The 21,393-nt window shown below is 46.1% G+C and overlaps 2 protein-coding genes across 3 annotated transcripts in view; one reads left to right on the forward strand and one right to left on the reverse strand.

Moving 5' to 3' along the window:
• SYN3 (synapsin III) overlaps positions 1–21,393 on the reverse strand; it is a 196,889-nt gene that overhangs the window by 73,007 nt on the left and 102,489 nt on the right. The window lies entirely within an intron of this gene.
• TIMP3 (TIMP metallopeptidase inhibitor 3) overlaps positions 15,374–21,393 on the forward strand; it is a 40,038-nt gene continuing 34,018 nt past the window's right edge. The window contains exon 1 of the mRNA XM_075075830.1: positions 15,374–15,788. Within this exon, the coding sequence (XP_074931931.1) occupies positions 15,665–15,788 (124 nt within the window). The 5' untranslated portion in view covers positions 15,374–15,664. The remainder of the gene's footprint in view (positions 15,789–21,393) is intronic.

Consider the following 21,393-nt stretch of genomic DNA (forward strand, 5'->3'; position numbering starts at 1 on the left):
AATTTTGTTTATGTTCCTTTGTCCTTTTCTTCTTTATCTCCAAAACAGTGCTGTTCTGCTAAGCCATTTATGATTTGTGAGCAAGGAAGTAGAGTTCTCTGAACGCTCAGTTAATTCAATTTTCGCAGGTTGGAAGTGGGAACACAAAATTCTGTTTATTAGTGACCCTTAGAAATTGAACTCTGCCCTTGCAGCTGTCAATCAGTCTGGCAGAAAGGGTACATTTATTGCTTCCTTCATTTTTTATCTCCCTTCTCTCATATACTTGATTGCTTGTGTCTGAGTTCTTTGCAACCTTGGTGAGTCTCCAGGGAAAGTCTGCGTGAGGAGCCATTGAGAGCTTGGTACCACAAAACTGTGGTTTCAGCTTATAAATAGGAAAAAGGTAGATAAAGGGTCTGAACACTTGACAGCCTAGCAGTATTTTTACACTTCTGCTAAGGAAAGCCTGAATTCTTGACTGCATCCGAGACCTGCTCACCATGTGCCATTGCAGTATGCAAAGGCGTGTAGGAACCAGATATAAAATAACTCATCTGAGTGGTGGCACAAGTCCAAACGCAACAGCCTGGACTTCAAGACAGGTCAAACATGCCCAGGCAAGATTATGCGTACGTATCCAACAAATGAAGCATATGCCAGCGCTGACGGACTACCCTTTGGTACATGTGCTAACTAGAGGAATGCTAGGTAGGTGTGCCCCCACAACTGTCATGTCTCTGGGGGATGGTGTCAAGGTGTTCTGTGTTTCACCTGGGAGGACTATAAGAGGAAAGAAGTGGCTCTGGTTATGTACCCACTGTAAGCGGGGCCAGAGGTACACTGTGATCATGCCATCGCATAGCCCAGAGCCATCAGGAAGGCTTTTTACAGCCAGCCCATGGCCATCTGTGAAACAGCTGTTCTGACGGCCACTCCGAAGACTGCACTTTCAGAGCAGTATAAACAGCATAAGCAGTATGAGCAGCCTTTGGAGTCTAAGACTGCTTTTAACCCTTATGATGGTGAGAACAGCCTGGAATGGTCTCTAGCCTACCAGGCTGCTCTCAAGCCTGAGAGTCTCTTTCAGTAGTAGTTGGGCCCGGCAGAAGCCAAGCGAATCTGGGAGGCCATAGGGAATGCAGCTACAGACCAGCCTGAGGCTGTCCATACAGTCCTGCAGGAGTCAGCTGCATGGAAAGGATTACTTGGGAAAATAGATCCAGGTCTTACGATACTCGTTCACGAGCACAGGACTGAGAAGAGTCTGTGGCCAACCTAAGAACAGCAGTCCCCTAGCGGCTCACTCTCTGTGAAAGGCAACTTTGTCTCTTCTGCCATCATCCCCCATGGTATTTGTACAGGGACCCTAGTGCTGTCTCCTCTGCGGAAGTTGACCCCTGTGTGCTGCTTGAGGAGCTCCATTCTGTCTACAAAGAATTCTTTTGCCAGAGCAAGCATCCACCCTGGTATAAAAATATGCCAGAGCTGCCCCATTTGCACAGTAAATTGTGTGTTGGCACCATGGAACGAAGAAGCCAGATACACTCCAAGAGTTTCAGATTCCTTAGAGAGACTGGGCCAATAACATGAGTAAGCGAAGGCTGCAGGGCGTTTTGAGCCGTGGTGGTACAGATGCTCCATCCAAGGCTGACCAAGTTCCAGGGTAAGCAGACGGCAACCCCTTCCCTGATGCTGCCTTGCCCTGCCTCTCCCTGGCCAAGGGCACTCTTTCACTCCCATTTTATTCACATGGACTTGAATCTATTCCCATGCTATTCTACTCACATGACATGATCTATTCCCATGCTGCTCCATCCCTCCTGGAGAAAAGTGTTTCCTAAAGTCTGGCCCAAACCACCTTCACCATTACATGCCCTTTCACCTTGGTGCTCTTCTTGGATCCCCTTAAATTAAATTATCTGGTGTCTAACCTACTACATCTTCCACTTTCTGAATTCCCTCTTCAGAATGGTGTGTTCTGCTTATTTCCTACAAAGGGGAAGGCTCCATGCGTAAGGTGCTGCAGAGAGCCTTTGCCCCCACCCAAAGCCTTGTTTTTCAGTGACGCACACCCTGCTCTGCTATTACTTAATAAAAAGTGAAGTCACTGCTTTCCTCCCCTTCAAACTGCTCCACCCTCAGTCAGGAGGTCTGCTTCTCCACCCTTTGGCAAAACAGCTGTTTGGGGTGGAGGTGAGTTTAGGGGTGGTGTTGACCAGCCTCTCATCTTGGGGGGGAGGGATAAAAAGGAAAAAAAGGAAAAAAGAAAAAAGTCCAGTCCTGTCAAAAGGCTGCTCTAGAGCTGGGAACAGCCCTGACAGCCTGCCTCCCTTGAGTGCTTGTGTGTATTTCATGTGAGCAGAAGTGACTAAGATCGCTCATGTCAGTCTGTGAGTCTAGTTTAGGATGAAAGTAAGAGTGTGAGCACAGCACTTGACTGTTCTTTATTTGCCTTTTTACTGACCCTGGAGGGGGGATTTCACTGAAACACGCACCCTCCTACTTTGGCAGGTAGGAAGAGGCAGAGAAGTCAGTGAATATAAGTGGTCTGATGTGGAGCTAGGTTCTCTGCTCTGCTCAGACCTTGCTGACAAGCTGTGGGAAGGAAGAGAGCCCCTAGGAGCTGGCTGCAGCTGCATCATTTAGCCTTACCTCTATCAGTGTGAGTGCAAGTAGCCCAGAAGCTGCCCCAAAACATACGTCAGCATCTGACAGTCCCTTAGGGACCATTTGCCAACTAAACGTGCCTGGAACACAATGTGGTGCAGCCACTCTTCCTTCCCACCCTTGACATGCCCTTCCCGGCATGCTAGTGGCTATTCTGGCTGTCTGCTCACTGGAGATGTTCCTGGTTCGGAGACACCGCAGGCAGGGGAGGGAGGGCTGGATTGCATTCCGCATCCTTGGAGGGAAGAGTGTTGACAACTGGGGCCACAACATCATGGGGAAGGCTTTTGGGGAATGCGTTCACTCCAAGAGGTGTTACATCCCTCTAGAACCTCTGCATTTAAAAGCAGAAGCCTGCAAACGTTCAGAAAAGAAATTGTATTGTGCAAGGAAGAACAAAAAATGTGCAGGAAACTTGTCACAGCAGGGGAACCGAACTTATTGACTGGTTCGTGCAGAGGGCGACTACTGGTAGGCACCACTCCCATAAAAAGGACAAACAGATGGTGAGGGGCAGAGCACAAAACACGAGGACTGGCAAGTGAGAAGGCAGCTGGTAGGTCCTGTGGTCAGGGTGGCCAGCCCCTCCTGGGTTTGAAGGACTGTACCTTCACCTGCCTTAGGGCAAATGTAGTTTTCTTCCAGATTTGTTGGGACTGGCTGAGGAGCTCTCTGCATATGTAGCTGCCTTTCTGCTATCTCCTGCTTCAGCCACTCCATAGCAGTTCATGGCTTTTGTTCCGCTGTGCTACGGCAATTTATATGCCAGTCCCTGGTTTCGACCCTTCTTAGTCATTTCCTGGCTGAAGCAGCCATTAGGTTTGTTGTGCTAACTCAGGTGCTTTATGATTATTCATTCCAAAAGAATCAACTTAAAAAGAAAGTGGTAAACAGAGAAACTAGGAGTCCCACTAATTTTTTTTTTTTGTTTATATGGAGGTAGCACTCCACTCAGATACTAGCATCCCATTGTGCCAGGTGCTACACAAAAACAGAACAAAAAAGACAGTCTATCTGTCAGAAGGGTAATGATTTTCATATTAGATGAGACAGAGTGCAAAGAAGTAATAAGCTAATACTAGTTAATGCCAATGGTCTAGGACTTCAGCTTTGCCATTGTTACAGAGCTCACATTCCTGGGTCAGAGAAACTATATTTTTGGGAAGGTTCAGTGGAAATGGTTTTGGGACTGTACCAAGGTCCTCCCAGGATTCCAGTTTTCTTAGTCTCAGCCTCAAAGGAATTTACAGCTGGCTCAGGCAGAGCTGGAAGTCCCCACAGGAAGGATTTTGTTGATATTCAGCCTTTGGAGGACAGTGAGCTTCTCTGTGAAGGGCAACACATATATCTGGCCATGTCCACAGCACCACACCCGCTACTCCTCCAAAGCAGATAGAGTTTCAAGGACTCACATGACTGTGTCCATCTGCCCAGGGATTATTAGGAAAAACTGTAGGGGGGGGGGGGAGGGAGGGGGGAGGTTCCCCCATCCATTCCTTCAGTTTGGACAGGACTTATCTGTGTCTGAAAGTGAAACAAGCTGCCAACACTGCTCTTCAAAACGAAGGGGATCTTCAGCAATCAGCAGAACTCTCAGGAATCTGTGTGAAGTCAGAGACAACATGAGATGGCCCCTGTGCCCCCACATGTGCTCTGGTCACTGCTGGGCTTCTCCCTACTGCAAGGAGCCTGTCTATGCCTCTGCTAACAGTGAAGCTGACTACACTGTCCTGCTTGGTTTCTGTAGAGTGGAGAATAGCTCCTTGTGCAGCATAGCCTTACCTGGGAAATACCTGCAGGGCACAAAAAAGAGCGATGAGCATCTGAGCTCAGGAGGTCTGTTTTATATGCAGACTGACTGCTTCCTGCCAGCCAGAGCAGAGTCCTCAGGCAGTTTTATCCAAGATATCCTAGCCAGTCTTTTATTTCTGGTCCAACACAAAACCAGGGCTGTCTGCCCAATTAATAACATAAATCTGGCCTCTGTCAGCTCAAGGAATAGTGCTCTCCTGTCCTTGAGGGATGTAATAACTACCTTTTCTCCTTCTAAACAGTTCCCTAGGATTTCTCACCTGACTCAAAGCCTTCTTAAATCTGTCAACGGAAAATAAGGTTATGGATCTGATTCCCAGGCCATGGACTTAGTTTTCTTACAGACTGGAGCCAGCATCTCTTCCAGATCCCTTAACGGTCCATAGCCTTTTTACTGTCCCTTGTCATCCCCGCCCCCCCCATTGCTTGGACCACACACTTTGGGCCTGCAGAACATCCTCTACAGATTTGTATGTGGAGGGGAGGGGCGATCAGGAGCGGGAATCCTCAGGAAATTTAGGAGAGGAAAAAGTGCTACCTGTTGCTCATGCTTCTGGGAAAATGTGGTTGAAATAGGAGGACTCATCCTAAAGCTTTTACCTTCCTTTTGTAACCTGTGGTGTCTCTGGACATCAGGTTCATCACAAACCATATAGCAAATTTTGTGGAAGATAAAGCATTGACATCAAATCATCACAGGAGTGTAAAGCAGGTAAGACAGACTTCCATGAACGCGGCATCTGCAGTATGAATGCCACATGCTGCAAGCTCCGTCACTCGTGTTGTCACAGCTTTACTGCCACTGTGTTCATTTTGAGCCCTCTCTAACATGGACTCTGTGCCCTTTGGCAGGGACTTGCTCTGCCTGTTATATATCAGTACAGCGTTTGGGACAGTGTGGTCTTGGTTTTCCTACAGAAGAGCACTGCCAATAAATAATGAAAGCATGTCAGTCATAGCCTGCATAGGAAAGGCACTGTCCATGTGATGGTAATATCTTTAGTGGTTACCATAAAATGTTCAAGAATAAGTCATTTGCCTCATATACTTTAAAAAAATCCCACAAACTTGGTATGCCAAGAACTTCTAATATGAATATATCTCCCTTATTTGGAAAAAAGCAAATCGAGCTTCCAGTTTCCTGATCCCACTTCATTTCTGATATTTGACCTGCAGATTAGAGGCTTTCCTGTCATCTGTCAGCCCACAGAGAGTATCCCAAGGTTCGGTGTGTGTGACCGATAGGAAAGGGACATTAGGAACAGGCCAACCACAAATAGCTAAAATTAGCTCTGAGAACTAGAGTGCTGAGGTCTCTGAGGAACACTAGTCAAAGAAAGAAAATGGTTGTTGCTAAACTCCCACTTATTCTACTGCCTCTGAGGACTCCTGGCTCACATCCCTGCTCAGACATCCTGCATGGCTATTTAAAAGGATTTCCCCCACCCCTTCCCCCTCCACTGCCCATCATTTTCCTCTTTTGTAATTGCAGTACAGAGTGACACGGGATTCTGCTCCAGCAGCAAGATGCTGACTGGAAACAGGAAACGGGGGTTATGCAGAGCTCAGCCTCTGTGACAACATGGACGTCACACCCATGTGCAGACAGGGATGCTTCTCACATATGGCAATGATCAGCAGCTCCCCCTTTTTCTCCCCTTCCCTCTTCCCCAGAAGGGCTTACAAAGCCCTGGAGGGGCCATATATCGAGTTAGAAGCAGTCTTCAGAAAACATGGCTGTGTGAGGCCTCAGTTATCACAGAAGATGATTTCTTGCATAATTCTTTTAGATTCTCCGAGGCCAGTAAATTTGAGACTGTAAATCTTTACGTGACCAGAGCATATGGCCTGAGAATAAGACATGGAGTGAATTACAGAGAGACAGACTATCTTCTGAAGAATCTGATTAAGGGAATCCTTTGAGAACTATCTTTTACACAGAGCCATAGGCATGGCTTAAAAAGCTGCCCTCCCTCCTCCTTCCCAGAAATGTCTGACGAAATAAGTTTTATTTTTCTTTTGCAACGCCAGCTTCTTGTCTTTTCTCCTTCCTATTCTCAAAAGCCTGTTCTCAAAATAAAACTGTATGGCTATGTCTGCCTGTCCTTCAGATTATAGTTTCAGGGGGGAAAAAAAGATTGTTTAAAGTAATCGTATTGATACTTGTGGAAATACACCTTAGGGGAGTTGGAGGCATTGCCTAAGTTAAGGAGCTAGGTTCTGTCTCTGCAAGGGGGAGAAGGAAATGCTCTCACATTCACTGGGAATAAGTTTTTACTTCCGCCAGCCAGCTCTCTGTGGTGCTAGCTGCTTACAGCCATGCACAGCTAATGCTATAGTAGCCCCGCTAGGCTAAGTTGCCATTATATATGATGTTCAGAGGTAAAGGTTTATTCTGGATAAGGAAACCAATTTCAGAGGAATAAAGAATTCCCTTCCTAGCCTGCTCCTTCTCCTTCCATGAGGCAGGCTGTGCTCTTTTTGATGTTCCTGCTTCTTTGGCACAATAAATTCCTTGAAACAAAAGTGACTTTAGGTAAGTATCAGTGGGAGAAGTTTTTTTCCAGCAATAGATCATTTAATCTGAACAGTGGGAGACAGAATTGCAATGCCTTCAGAAGGTATACCCATAGCTATCCTATGAGCTAAGGAAGACCAGATTAGTGCCTTCTATTCTAGCTGCACTAAGGATTTGCCTGCACTGAGCAGACCTCCATCCCTCCCTTCCCTTTCCACTCACTGGGGTTGTGGTGGTTCTGCTGAGGACAGCAGAGCTGTACTAAGCTGGTGTTGGGCACCTGCTACCACTAAAAATGTTCAGTGCCTTTCCATGCTCTTAGCACTCGTGATGAGCCACGGCACTGGAGCCGTCCAAGCTCCCACAGCGGGGCACTTGGGCTAATGCCAAACCCCTCGCCAAAAGTCTGTGCAAGATTTGGTGGCACTGTTACTAAGAGCAGAGCTACAGAGAGGTGTTTTTTTGCTCAGTGCACATGTCCAACCTTGGTACCTCATAGCTCAACTCCTGGTATGGAATCTGTATATACATTTGACACCTTCCTGATTCCTGCTGGCCCTGGGTAGTTCCCGTTGCTGCCTCTGCTATGCATTGGAAGTCCTTCTTTCTGGGTAGTACCAGTGGGGTGCATGTACATTCAACCACAGTGTGCCTCCCCTTCAGAAGAGCAACCCCACTGTGAGCTACCATGTTGCTCTTGCTACAAACGGAGTTAAAATCAAAAGGAGTTGAACTCTGTCAGTATAGGGCACTGGCTTTTCTAAGCTTCTGCTAATAAATCATGTGGTCATAATCTGAGCCCTATGGTCCCTGGTAAAGATACTTTCACTCAGGGCAAAGGAAAACCAGAGAAAAGTGTTCGCTTGGTTCCTCTTTCTTGACTTCACCTCCAGCCATGCTGTATCTGGTTACAGATTAACTCATGCTCCACAATACCTGTTATCACTCACACCAAAATGGAAACCCAGGTTACTTGGCTAGACGAAAAGTTCTGTAATTACACTGTGATGTCTTTCCATACTTCTGCATCCTCCACTGAAACACCTGTCAGAAGCACACAGAAAGTCACAACTGAACAACAGCTCAGGGCCTTCTGATTACGGAAAGGGGAACTGGGGGCTGTAGATGGTTCCCTCTGTCTTCAGTGGAGAAAGAATACGATTTTCACACATCTGTGCTAAATCAAACACTGATCTTTTCACTCCTGATGTTAATCCATTAGGTGTGGAACTCACACTGCTGACCTGAAAAGGTCCTTTGGCAAATGTATTGCTCTTCACTCAGGAAGAGCAAGGCAATAAACAAATGATTGAGTCGTCACTTGAGGCTGCAGTTCTACCATCTCCTCATCTTTTGTCTCACACTGCATGCCAAGATTTATGGAGAAAAATTCCAAAAGAGTGAGGAAAGAGAAGTGCTGCCTTTTGCTCCAGAGAAGAAGAGATCTGTCCTTGAAATTTCACATCAGAAATCCCCTGGCTTCTACTGGCTGGGACCTTGAGTCTGTGTGGGAAGGCCCTGCCGTAAGCGAGTAGTCAGCTGCTGTTTAGAATACAGCATTGATCTGGGAACATGGGGAACAAGAGCATTGAAAAAGTAAATTTGGATTTAAAAAAACTCCTGGGCAAGGCAACGATCTCTATTGGGATCTCCTTTTCACTTTTGACACCCATGTGCTGACATGCATGACAGGTATAAACAAGTTTGTTCCCTGCTGGGACACTATCCGCATCATCAGAGACCGTTCTTGTAACTAACACCTTTATTTGCAGTTTCAGGTGAGAAACTAGTTACAGCTGGACTGTGGGGATGAAGTGACTGGCTTATTCTTGCAGGAAGTTTTTGCAGGTTGTGCAGGGAGAGGCAAGAGACAGTAACTTTTCCTGAGGCTGCACCTGTTCTTCAGGTAAAGAGAAGACCTTTCCTTCAGACCTGACGGCCTGACACTGTCTCCAGGCTCATTAATGTAACAAGAAGAGGAATGCCAGCCCCCAGGTACTGCTCTTTCTGCTTTTCACAAGCATGATGATTCATCCTAGGGACTGACTAGCCTGCTGCATATGGAGGGACTGAAGTTCTGCTACCCTCAGGATGGTCTAAGAGATACAGGATTATTGTGTCCTGCCCAGGATCTTTCTCTACCTCCCTACACTCACACGGGGTTGTGGAGGCCACAGTATCCCAACAGTGCCCTCTGATGTGTAGGAGAAGGGGAGAAAGATTATGCTGGGAGATGAGGGGGCGGGCTCAGTCCATGTCCTCAGGAGGCTGGTGAGAGGCAGAGAGTTGAGGGGAGAGGGATCTGGTTGCTCAATATGCCAAAAAGGTCATATCCTCTGGCCAGTCAGATCCCCTCCAGAGAGGCTGTATTCAGCAATCCTGTTACTCTGTGGCCATTCATCACTGCGAGACACCAGGCCAACTCTTGAGGGAAGACCAGAGATGCAGTGGCCAGCCACCTTCAGTGACAGAAATGAAAAATAGGAAAATTAAATTCTGGACTGTGCCAGGAAGACTGAAAAGCAGCAAGATACTCCTTTACTACTGAGCAGAGTAAACCTCATCACAGGGAGAGCAACCCGTTGTGAGCAGAGAGGCTTGTCTGTCTGCCAGGCTCTCTGTCTGCTAAACATCGGGAGCTGTCTGAACCCCCACAAATACACCCAGCAACTGCAGAGGCCAGTACTCAAACGCGAACCCTCTCTCACGGAGACATTCCCTGTAGAGTAACTATGAGGAGGCACTGTGAGTAACTAGTATTGCAGTGAGAGATAGAGAATGTGTAAGTGCTGCCCCACACTTGAATTTGGGCAGGACGTTAAGGCTAGAGTAAAAGAAAGCAATGAGATCTCTGCCGACCACACGAGCCCTCAGGTTCTCATCTCACTGAAAGGAAGGCTTGCCCCAGAGCAGCTCATAGAGCTGATGCAGGGAACAGATGCTACTGCTTTTCTGTGTCTACCTACTTCTTCTTCCTCAAACTCCCCTCCAAGGCCTCTACAGAGATATTGCTTTCTTCAAGTTAGGCTGATAGAAACATCAAATCTTGATTGAGCCATGAATCTGCTCATGAACTCTGCTGGCCACAATGCCACAGAGCTGCCTTAAAGCTCTCTTAAAAATGTGAGGCATTCCAGCCATTTTAATTACTGTGCATTGCATAAGCCAGAAACCAGTTCATACAAAGGAACAGCAGAAAAGTGATTTTCAATCGCTCTCACTCTCTTCTCTGCTTAGTGCCAGCTCTGGGAACACCAGCTCTTATTACAATTTGAAGCACTTTATCTATTTGAAATCTCTTTGTTCAGTCACTTAAAGCTATTGATGCAGTTTAGAAGGGTTTAAAAAAGAAAAACTAAGCTTCAATTTGGAAATGGCTATGCCAGCATGAAAGCAAAGCAAGAGAAATGGAAAAACTTATTATAAACAAAAATGAGAGACAATTAATTGCTTGGACTGAGGCACAGGCAGGTAGAGCCAAGCAAATCACGTCGTGTCCTTCTCCCCGGACTCTGTCAGACCGTCTAATCACAGTCTCCTGGCTTGAACCCTCATGGTACTGAGCTCTTTGGCCCTGATCCAGAAATGCACTTAAGCTTATATTTAACTTCGTGCATGTAAATGGTCCTGTTGACTTCAGTAGAGCATCTTGTGTGCTTAAAGTTGAACATGTGCCTTAGTGTTTTGCTGAATTGGGGCCAAAGGGCAGAGTCACGTGCAGGAAACATTTTCAACTTGATAAGGCTGTTAAAAGATATTTCCTGGTTGCCCTTCTGCAGCTGATGCCACATCGCAGCCTAACTGGAGGATCCCTGCATGACCGAGAGGGTGATTTCATATTCTACAGTCCTTTATAATGTAATATGCCTGGTGACACATGGTGCTTATGGTCTGCTCGCAGGCTGGGCGCTCTCTGTAAGCACAATCTGTAAAGGATCCTTGAAGATTGAACACAGCATAGAACCGTTAGGGCTGATGAAGGTTTAATAGTGTACATCTAATTAAAAGCTTGGAATGGGACAGAGTGTTACCTATGTCTGGCTTGCAGACAGGAAGGTGACATAATTCCTTTGCAGCCTCAGAGAAAGAGATCAAATGATTTTTTTTCATATGTATTTATAGAATCAAAGACATTTTTGAAGAAAGAGTCTTCTTAAGTAGCATATGACGGTCACTGATACAATGGAGGATTTAATAGAGGAGGAGGTTTTTCAACCTTTTTCACACTCATAAATCATAGCAAATATCAACATTTTAAACAAGCCAGTATTCTCTAAGGACAGTGTCAGAAAACACAGACGTTCTAAAAAAGAAAGAGATAATCAGGGAACACGAGAATCTTTTGCTAATGTAATGCATGACCACTCTGTACTGCCCTACGACTTGGCCTGACTATGCCGTAAAAAAAGGACATCAGATGCCTCCAGAAAGCCCCTATCCTTTCCCACCTGCTGCATAAAAGCAGAAAAACAATGATATCTCCTACTGGGTGTGATGCTGATCTGGTGTAAGATACGAGCATCATCAACTTCAGAAAAAGTGTTTAGGACAAGAAGGGGCTTTTGAGCAACTTGGCAGCTGAACAATGTAGAATGCTAATGGCAGGACTCCATGCTCATGAATCAAATCTAGTTACAGTGGAAAACTTAAAATGGAAAAATGCCCATACTTCAGAAGCTTTTAAAATTCAGATATTGTTCATGGAGGTGGCAGGACTGTTTGGAGTGCAGGCCAAAGTCTCCTGTCTTCATTCATGCCATGCTCAGTTTAAGCCAGCCGAGGTCTGGCAATGAGCTGGAGTGTTTACATGCCATCAGAGCTTTTTTTAATGCGGTGGTGGTGGTCGTGGAGTATATCTTTCTCTCTCTCTTTCCCTCTTTCTCCCCCTGCCCCTTTCCTTTCTTCCTGCCCCGGCCCCCCTCCCCCCCCTTTTTTTGGCCAGCAGTTCCTGTAGTTTGGTGAAGCCCCTCTGTACTACTTATATTCAGGTGCTTTTGTCAGTTCAGAAGCAGCTTTCTGCCAGCGCCAGGCATCCCTCGCAATGAAACGTGATCAGTAGGGAAATAAATATGCCTTTAGTTCATTTACAGCAACGCCTTATGCCTCTTGAAGGTTTCCAAAGTGTTTTTATCTCAGTCTCTGCGGCTAGCTCCAGGATGGGCCTTTCCAGTCACAAACAGGACTTGTGGAAGGAAAATGATATTAATATGCTCCTGATGTAAACTGCAGTGAGTATCTATGGAGGCAGAAGGTTGTTCTCTCTCCTGAAATCTAAGCAAGACACTCAGCTTAACATCTTTCCTTTTCCAAAGAGTGGGTTCTTTAGATATATCAAGAAATCCGTAAATCTGCAAAAAATGCAACCATCTCTTGCAGCGCAGTGCCCCCTAGCACTGTCTCTACACATTCATGCAGGCTCAGGGGAAGAAGGACACTTTGCTCAGTCAACAACACCTGCAGGACATGGCTTTCCTTGGGGATTTTCACACCAACTATTGACCCAGCCCAGTCATGCTTAGCTTGTGGGATCCGACAAGATCACAGCATGATGTGGGGTGGCTGCCCAGTAAAGCAGAGAGATCCTTAATTGTGTTCAACAGTGTGTTCTTGGTGGAGGACTGGAAGAACATAGCTTGCTTTATTTGGTGACATGAACCAAATGTGAACTTTAATTTTCTCATATGAAGATCAAGGTCTTTATTTTCTCCTTCTTTCTCTGCTACATCTCTTATGGCCATATAAGGCTTAAAGTCTGATCCAGGCAAAGGAGCTGAATGTCAGTTTTTATTTTACTTTTGCCCTTTGCAGTTTCTCCCATGCAGACAGGGCATAGAGGGGGAATTTAGACAGAGTCCTCCTTTCAGTTCTATCATTGACTTTCTATGTTGCCTTGACCCCATTCTCCAAATTTTCTCATATAAATAAATACTCAGAACCGCTGCCTGGCTCTTCCAGAGTGCACTTTGTTGGGAGGAGGTCTCAAAGGACAGAGGCTAATATCAAATATCTGACAGATATTATCAGAGGATAATATATAATATCTCTATTTAGAGAGGATAAAATGAATGTGCAGGCAGATTAAATGATTTAAGCAAGGCCTCCCAGCAGGCCACTGGCCAGACTGAGCTTTCCTGAGTATTACTTACCTGTGATTTACAAAATGAATTTACAAAAATGAAGGAGGGTCCTGTGTAACTTCAGTAACTTCTATGCCCCTTTCTCTCCCTTTTCAGAAATTGAGATCACTGAAGGGTTTATCTTTCAGTCCCCTCTGAATGTCCTCTGCATCTGTGTATTATAGCCACTTTTAGCATTCACGCAGCACCCAACATCTTTAAAGCTTATTACAAAGGATTCAGCTTATTAGTCCTCAGAACACTCAGGAAAGGTGTTATTATAGGAATGAAGAAACACACTCAGAGGAGTTACTTGGCCAGAAAGTGAAGGGAGGTGGTGCTGGAGCTGTGATTATAATCTAGTTGTGTGTGGGCCAAATTCTCTCTTATTTACACCAGTGTTAGGTTATGGAATAACTCCACTTCTCTCAGATGCTGATCTGAGATGCTGATAGACCAGGTGTATCATGATGTTGATGATATCAAACCTTTTACAACAACAAAGAAAAAATGAAAGTGCCAGGCACACCTAATTTTTCTTCCGTGTTCCTCTGCTGAGGTCGGTGGAGTTGTTCCTTGTTTACACCCAGTGGGACTGAAATGACAGTCCAATCTGACAGATTCAACTTCAGCTATAGTACCCTTGAGCAGACAGCCCAAGTACCTAAGGAGTTTTTTGCACAGCGTTTCTCATATTGCAATTTGGAGCCCAACGATTCAGACATTGATGTGTCTAAATTGAATGTCCTGTTTAATAGCCTGTCTCATACGTACTTATATGACCCGTTAGCACCTCAACACTGTCTAATTTCTTCAGTATGTTCACTAATACACACTCCTGAGAAGTTCACATCACTATTATCCCCATTACACAGGCTGGGATTTGAAGCACGGTGGGGCGAAGCTGTCACACAGGTCGTCTGTGTCACAGCAAGGGTAGGAGCCTGCATTTCCCACTGTTAGAATTGTAACCTTGACAATGCCCTTCTTCAAGCTTTTGTGTACTGATGGTCCAAATAAAAGCCTCCTGTGTTTCCATAAGACTAGAGGTTTTAATTTTATATGGATGGTATGATTAAAGAAAAGGTGTAGGCAGGCTGTGCTTCACCCAGATGGAGCAGAATTGTAAGGCTAAAGACTTAGCTGACTATTTAGACATTTAGGACAGCTGGTCCCTGGCCTTTAATACCAGCATAATTTATAACTAGACATGCTTAAGTCTTGTAAACCCTGTGGAAAGTACTCTGACATTATATACACTGGTTTGATACTGTGATTAATCACCCCTCAGTCCCCTTTGCAGGATAATAAGACTCTCTGTATCTTGCAGCTGGCAATCTCCTTCCTTACAGTCCCAGCTCTTCTATAACATTTACATTTCTACAGCTGATAGAAATTTATGTTTCCAAAAGGGGATAAGGGAAAACAAAACAAATGGGACTTTTCTATAAATTCCGCTAAAGCTGCTCTGCTAAAATATACTTTGAGATTAAATGTTGTGAGTGCCTGGGTAGATACAACACTGCTTTTTCCAGCTCAGTTTTAGCAGTTGATGACCCCTGTCTGACCGAAAGCCCTGAGAAGGGGAAGTGATGGGTAGTGGTGGTGGGTTGACAGGAGGAGAAGGAGCATTTGAGCAGGATTAAAAACTGCAAGATGAAATCCTGGTTTACAGTTCAGATAGGTCTTGCCCTTCTTTTCCTCCATCCTCTTTTCAATACCTAATGAAGGAGGAAAAGAAGCAACACACTGCACTCCTCTTGCATTTTCTGCCGGCTTTCTGAAAGCCTTTAGAACGCTATTTCACCTCCTCCAGGTTAAAATCAGCGTGCAGACAGCCGAGATGGTTTCGAGGGAAAACAGCCCAAGCTTTCCAAGCGAAAAACAAACCCCGCGTGTGTTTTCCGGGTGCCTCTTCGGCCTCCCTGAGGTGGGGAGCACGCTGGCCGAGGGGAGGCACATCCTGACTGGGGTGGCGGGGGACTGCTTGGGGACAGACCCTTCCGGGCACCGACGGGCCGCGGGACGGACACTCGCCGGTACAACTAGTTTTTAAGGGTTTTAACCTCCCCCCCGCCCCGGCGGCGGGAGAATACCACAGGACGGGGATTTCTCCTCAGAGCGGCGGGCTACCTGCGCCACCGACCGCAGAGCGCCCGTCCGCGCGGCGCTGCCCGCACTATTCCGTATAAGGCGCTGAAACCGCGGCCCCGCCCCGCCCCGCTGGCCACTCCCGCCGATGAGGTAATGCCGGGCTCCCATTGGCCGGCGCCGGCGGCGCCCCCGGAGCCCAAGAGGGCGCGATCGAGGCTATAACTCCGCGCACCGGCCCGTCGCTCTGCAGCGCAGCTCTGCACCCCTCAGCCGCCGACCTGCTGTGCCCTCAGGCTTGCACCGTCCCGCCGAGGCCAGTAAGAGAGAAAGAGAGAGAGTGAGGAGCAGTGCGAGGAGGCAGGCAGGGAGGCGGTCGCGGTGCCGCGGCTGTTAGGAAGCTAGAATAAAGTCAGGCGAGCTAAAACAGCGGCTGCCCTCCTGCTCTGCAGAAGTGAGGAGGCACCTCTGGGGCAACATGACGGCGTGGCTGAGCTTCCTCGTCGTGTTCCTCTGCAGCTGGAGCCTGCGGGACTTGGTGGTGGAGGCTTGCACTTGCGTCCCCATCCACCCGCAGGACGCTTTCTGCAACTCCGACATCGGTAAGTGCCGCGGGCGGGCGGCGCCTCCTCGCCCCTCAGCCGCCCCCGGGGACGAAGCGGCCCCGCCGGGGCTGGGGGTGTGTGTGTGTGTCTCCCTGGGCAGGGTTGGGGGGAGCCGAGGCGGCACCTGCCCCGCGGTGCGAAGCCTGCGCCTCCTCAAAGCCCCGCGGGACCCCGGCGGGGTGCGGTCAGCGGTGACCACAAGCGAGCCTTCGTCCTACGAGTTGCCCGGCGAAAACAGGGGTGGGGCGGGTTAAACCGGTGCGGGCTGACCTGCCCTTTCGAGATAGGTGAGGCTCCGTAGCTGCCTCATAAGCCTGCCCGGCTTAGCAGGAGGGGAGGCGTGCGGCGGCGGGCCCCCGCCCAGCGCTCCTGAGGGGCGGCGGGGAGCCAGGGGAGCTGTGGCGGGGAGCTGTGGCGGCGGGCTCTGTCCCACAGCGGCGGCGGCAGCCTCTCCAAGAAATAACTTTCAAGAAATCAGTAATTGTAGGAGCGGTTTGTTTCCTGTAGCGAGACAAGAACACAATTGGAGGTGTGGGCAGCCAAAATTTCCTCCACAACCCGGTGACAAATAATCGGAGGCAGGGTTAGGCTGAAGTTCTCTCAAGCCAGCCCGTGGTGAAAGGCGCAGCTAACGTGGGCTTGCGGTGCTGCGCCGGTAACTTCAGGGAGGGCTGGAGGAGCAACAAGTGCCTGTGCTTCCTGCATTGTGATCTCTGCAGCTGTGGGAACATGCGTGTGAACATGCACGCTTTTTGGGAAGTTGAAATTCTTCAGTTGCATCCTGGCTGATGATCTCAGCTGTGGGTTTTAGCATCCCGAGGGGATTTCGCTACACTAACTTTAGGTAGGGGACAAGGGGAACACCCGAAATCTCTGAGGAGGAGGTAATGGAGGCTCTGGTCTCAAGTTCTTCGGTTTGTTTGTAGCAAAGGGTGGTTAACCAAATACGATTGCTGCTTGGTAAGTGTCCTGTGGCAAAATATATGGAATCAATTAGTAGTGTCCTTGGAGTTAATACCGGACACACGTTCGCATAACAGTAAATACAGGCTGTCACCTCAGCGGTCGTGAGCACATTGCATGAGTGAAGTCTTCTTGCACCTCTGTGAATTGTATAAGTAGCACAGTGTAAAAGGGTTTGGGGGACTTTGCACTGCTGGTACCCACACAGTACTGACTCTAAGCGGAGCCTGCTAAGAAATCCACCTGGCAACAGCTATGGAAGTCAAATAGAAAATAATTCTCACTGCAGCAAAACACCCATTGCTATGAACCCTGCCAGTGGCTCTTTCAAGTTAGCCAAGTTTACTGGCAAAAAAAAAGAACTCTCTTGCCTTTAACTCCTTGACAGAAACTCCAGTTACGCCTGGTTATTCATGTCTAGTTTATACAGCATATCTGCTCTTGAATGCCGAAAACATCATTACCTGTTAAAAGTACTGGGAAGGTTACAGTTTGCTTCAGTGATGATAGCCTGGAAAATGCTTATAAAATAATTTTATACTGGGGAATTCTTCCAGAAAACTGCAGTATTCAAAGTTCTGTTGCCATTTTCATAGTTTGGATCAACAAGTGTGCCACCTAAGTGGCAACTGCTGGGGAGATTGTCCTTTCTGTCAAGGTGAGACTGGGAAACCATTTTCCCACAGCTAAAGCTGATGACAGCATGTGGCCTTCATTAGCTGTGTTTTGGGAGAAGGTCTACTCTCTTGCTCTGATAAGTCATGTTACGCTAGATTAAGGGTAGTTTTCAGTTTCATTCAACTTCTTAAAATGGTGTTAAATACATTTTTGTTATGAATGCACACTGACAGTATATTTTTGCTAGACGCATAAGTTATTAAGAGTATGGTAAACTATGACATTTCATGTAGCAGTGCTCTTAAACTTTAGAGCACAAAGTTTTTCTGTTTTCTGTTCTGATTTCTGGTTGAGTTCAAAGTAATCTCCTTCACCTCTCCCCTCTCTGTTCTGGACTCTTCATTATATCTCATGCCTTGTCTTTGCTCTGAGGCATAGTAGTTCAAAAAGTTGATGTCGGGGGCTGTCATGCCTTCAGACATCATGGCAATGCAAAGGAGAAGCAGAAGGGGTAAGAGCAACTCATTCTAGAGGATGACTTAAATGCAAACTTGGTTAAGACCGCAGTTCTGTGTGGTAGGTTGAAGCAAAAGCAAATCCTTATATTTGCTAAAACTGCCTGGAAAATGTGATGTTTCTGCAGGCAGATTTTAGTAAATGCTGTCATGTTCTTCATGTGGTGAAAGGGCAAAAAAACACACTAAAGCCTTCTGGTTCCGGAGGAGTTAATCATCTCCATGGAAACTGATGGCAGTGTACTAGTGCAGTGTTTAGACAGACTAAACTACACGCTGGGTTATAAAACACATTGTGGGGAAGAAAGGGACTTGGCAGCAAGTTTTTATCGCTCTTGAAACTCCTGACAATATACCAGCTCAAAAGGGAGGGGTCAATGCAATAAGGGCTGGAGCAAAACAGACTTTTAAAATAGCTCCTGAAACAATACAATAAATTAACTAGCTAGGTGGCAGCCTAGGAGAGGCTTTCCATCCTCAGAAGCACTGGATGTTGGAGGAGAAGGAAACTTTTTGTGTAGGAGCGTAATGCAAACGCTTACTGTTAGCCTTTCATGCCTAGCCAGGGGAGTCCTACTCTCAAGTTCATTCTCTTCTCCTTTAATCTGATCTCACTAGACATTTAATTTTTTATCTTCCTGTGGCTCAATTCTGATACAGCCTCCAACTCTGCAGTCATTAGAAGGCTATAACCTTTACAGAAACAGATGCTCAAATAAACCCTTTGGAAAGGGCAGGATTTCAATATGTACATCCTTTGAAAGTGAAATTTGTTGTCATCTAAAGGAAGCTCGGACTCCATACACAACAATAATTTTTTTCTTTATTAAAAAAAGGGGGTGTGGGGTGTGGGAAGAGGAACTACGGCCAGACTGGTCACGAGGGGTCTTTTCACTCAGCCTGAGCATTCCAGCATGATGAATGGAGCAAAAGTGGTGTGTCTCATCTGCACTTCTGAGGTCAATCAATAATAAAGTTTCTGTAGTAACTCTTGGCTTGCTTTCTTTAACTGGATCAATAAGCACCAGCACAGGCAGTACAATAATTAGACAAACAGCAACTGCTATGACTTGCCATCTGAACGTTGCTTCCTCCACTCCCGCCCCCTGCCTACGACCCCTTCCAGATGTGAATATTTTTCTTTTGTTTGAATTAAGAGACCTTTTGAAAGAACAGAGACCAGGCATGCTTTGTTCCATTGTGACAAAGCTGTGACATTTCCAGCTGGACATAGCTGACATGAAAAGGACTTGTTTGTCCTTTTTTTGCAGGAGCAGCAGGAACTTTTGAGCTTGGCTGCTGAATGTTGCATTCACAGGTTTGGAAAAACACCTCCTGCCTAGTCCCCTCTGCCCCACCTCCCCTTTGGGGGGGGAAGGTAAAAAATGTGAAATTGCAGACTGGATTTTGACAAACCAGTCTGTAAGTGATAAAGTAAGTACTTTGTCCACTCCACATACCATCCTGCCATACCTGTAGAACTGAGTTCACAACACCTGCAGTGGCTAGCCTCCTTTGAACTGAGAATGTGATATGGGAATAGCAAGAGACAGCAGAAAAGGAGGAAGCTCATGAATTTGTTTGGCCCAAAGTGTGAGCACCTACTTGAAAACCCATCCTTTTTCTTTCACACTGGTTTCCTTGAATTGATCATTCTACCTTCTCGCTAATAAGCTAAAAGACATACACAGAACAACTTGATTATACGTGAGGGTTTGAACATGCATTCTTTGCCTTGACGTGGCCTTTAAGGCAGACGTGTAAGATCTGCCATATTAATTAAAAAGTTAACTAACTGGAGCTGATTTATTTTTTTATACCAATCTTTTGAGTTGAGATTAATTTCAAACAAGTTACTGGGTTACATGTTACGATAATGGTTGCGAAAGTGTTGTATCAACTTCAGAATCGGACTTTTGTTGAGGTTTCATTTTTAGACTGGACTCCCCTATGAGGCATTTTAGAAGCAGGAAATCAGAAGTGCCCTGTAAAGCTTTAAAAGAAAGAAGTACTGTGAATTGCCTTTACATGGGAAGAAATTGAGGAAACGTGTTTAACTTCTAGGGAATTCCAATGTCTATGGTAAAAACGTGGTGAGAGAGGGAGTCCTTGTGCCTCATCCTGTCTTCTGACAGAAAGATGACCATTCTAAATGGAATTGTCCTGTTTAATGGAAGTGGAAATAGAAGTTGGTTATTTATTGTTTTTGTTGGTTATTTGCAATTAAAGTTCATAGTAGAGTAGAGAGATCACCTTTTGGGATCTGAAGTTTGTCACTTCTCCAAATGTGTGTCTTAAAAAAATTTGGTGGAAATTAGTGTTCAGAAGATGTAGCGCAGAATCTTATGTAAGGCTCCTTCAGTATCTTGTTACTACTGCATCTGCTTACTCCGGATTTCCTGCAGGAAGTAACTCCACCAAGACCTCAGAGCCAGTAGAGAGCCAGATGTTCTAACCTTAAGCCTTAGCGCTCCTTGCTTTATGTAGATGTTTGTTTCATTCTTATTTTTCTCTGATTTCCCACTGTTCTTGAGAACTCTCCACCTTCCAACTGCTCCTCTGTTGTTTCTGGGAAGAAGCGAGCTGGTGGGAGCACAGTTATGTACTGCCATATGCAGTACTAGAGTTCTTTAGCTTAGCAAAATTTTTCATCTGCTTTTTTCATGTTTATTATTCAGGATGAGCAGATTTGGTTGTGGGTCACTTCTATGGTCAAATAGTGACACGTTTGTTCTCAGCTTTGTCAATGTTTTTCCAAGACATTAAATACAGTTAGTCCTGGCCTTTCAGAGTCTTGGATATGGCAGCTGGATTGGCATCTGACAAAATGGATCTCTGTAGTCATGCATAATCCCACTGACAGTCAGGGTGGGTGGGACCAAGGATCTTTAGGAACATTCCGTAAGTCACCTTGGCCTTAATTGGGTGTTAAAGCTATTAAACTGAAAACTTAGTTAAACTGAAAACTTAATTTTTTTATGTAACAATGTTGTCTGAGGTCATATTTCTTTTTTCTCACAGCTCCAATACCATGTGGTGCTCTTATGTAGCCTAACCAAGCATGTGTCACTGAAGAAAGGAGCCTGTTTGGTCTGGGCAGGAGGTCTTGTCATTAAATGAAACTTCCACCGGATGCTCTCTGGAAATTCATAATAACTAGTAAACGTGAGGGGACAGCTTGGTTTGAATTAGCAGGCAAGGCCAGGCACGCTGTGCTTGCCAGCTCTGAACCAGACTAAGCTGAAGGACTAATTTCAGTCCTAATAATGTCTGGAGTGCATGTGATTGAGTTTCCTTTTAATGGTAAGATTTTTTTTTTTCCAGTTCAAGATGAAGAGGCTTTTGCTCTGATGTGCTCCTTATTGCTCTAGACTTGCAGGGTATGATTCCAGCTTTCACATGACATTATAATGTGGAAGCAACTTAAATGACACTGGTGAAATGATAGTAGTGTAAAAGATGAGAGGGGAAAATTGGGCCTTCAAGCACCAATTAGTTAAGCAAAT

The sequence above is a fragment of the Phalacrocorax aristotelis genome, chromosome 1 (genome assembly GCF_949628215.1).
Source record: "Phalacrocorax aristotelis chromosome 1, bGulAri2.1, whole genome shotgun sequence".
Taxonomy (NCBI): Eukaryota; Metazoa; Chordata; class Aves; order Suliformes; family Phalacrocoracidae; genus Phalacrocorax; species Phalacrocorax aristotelis.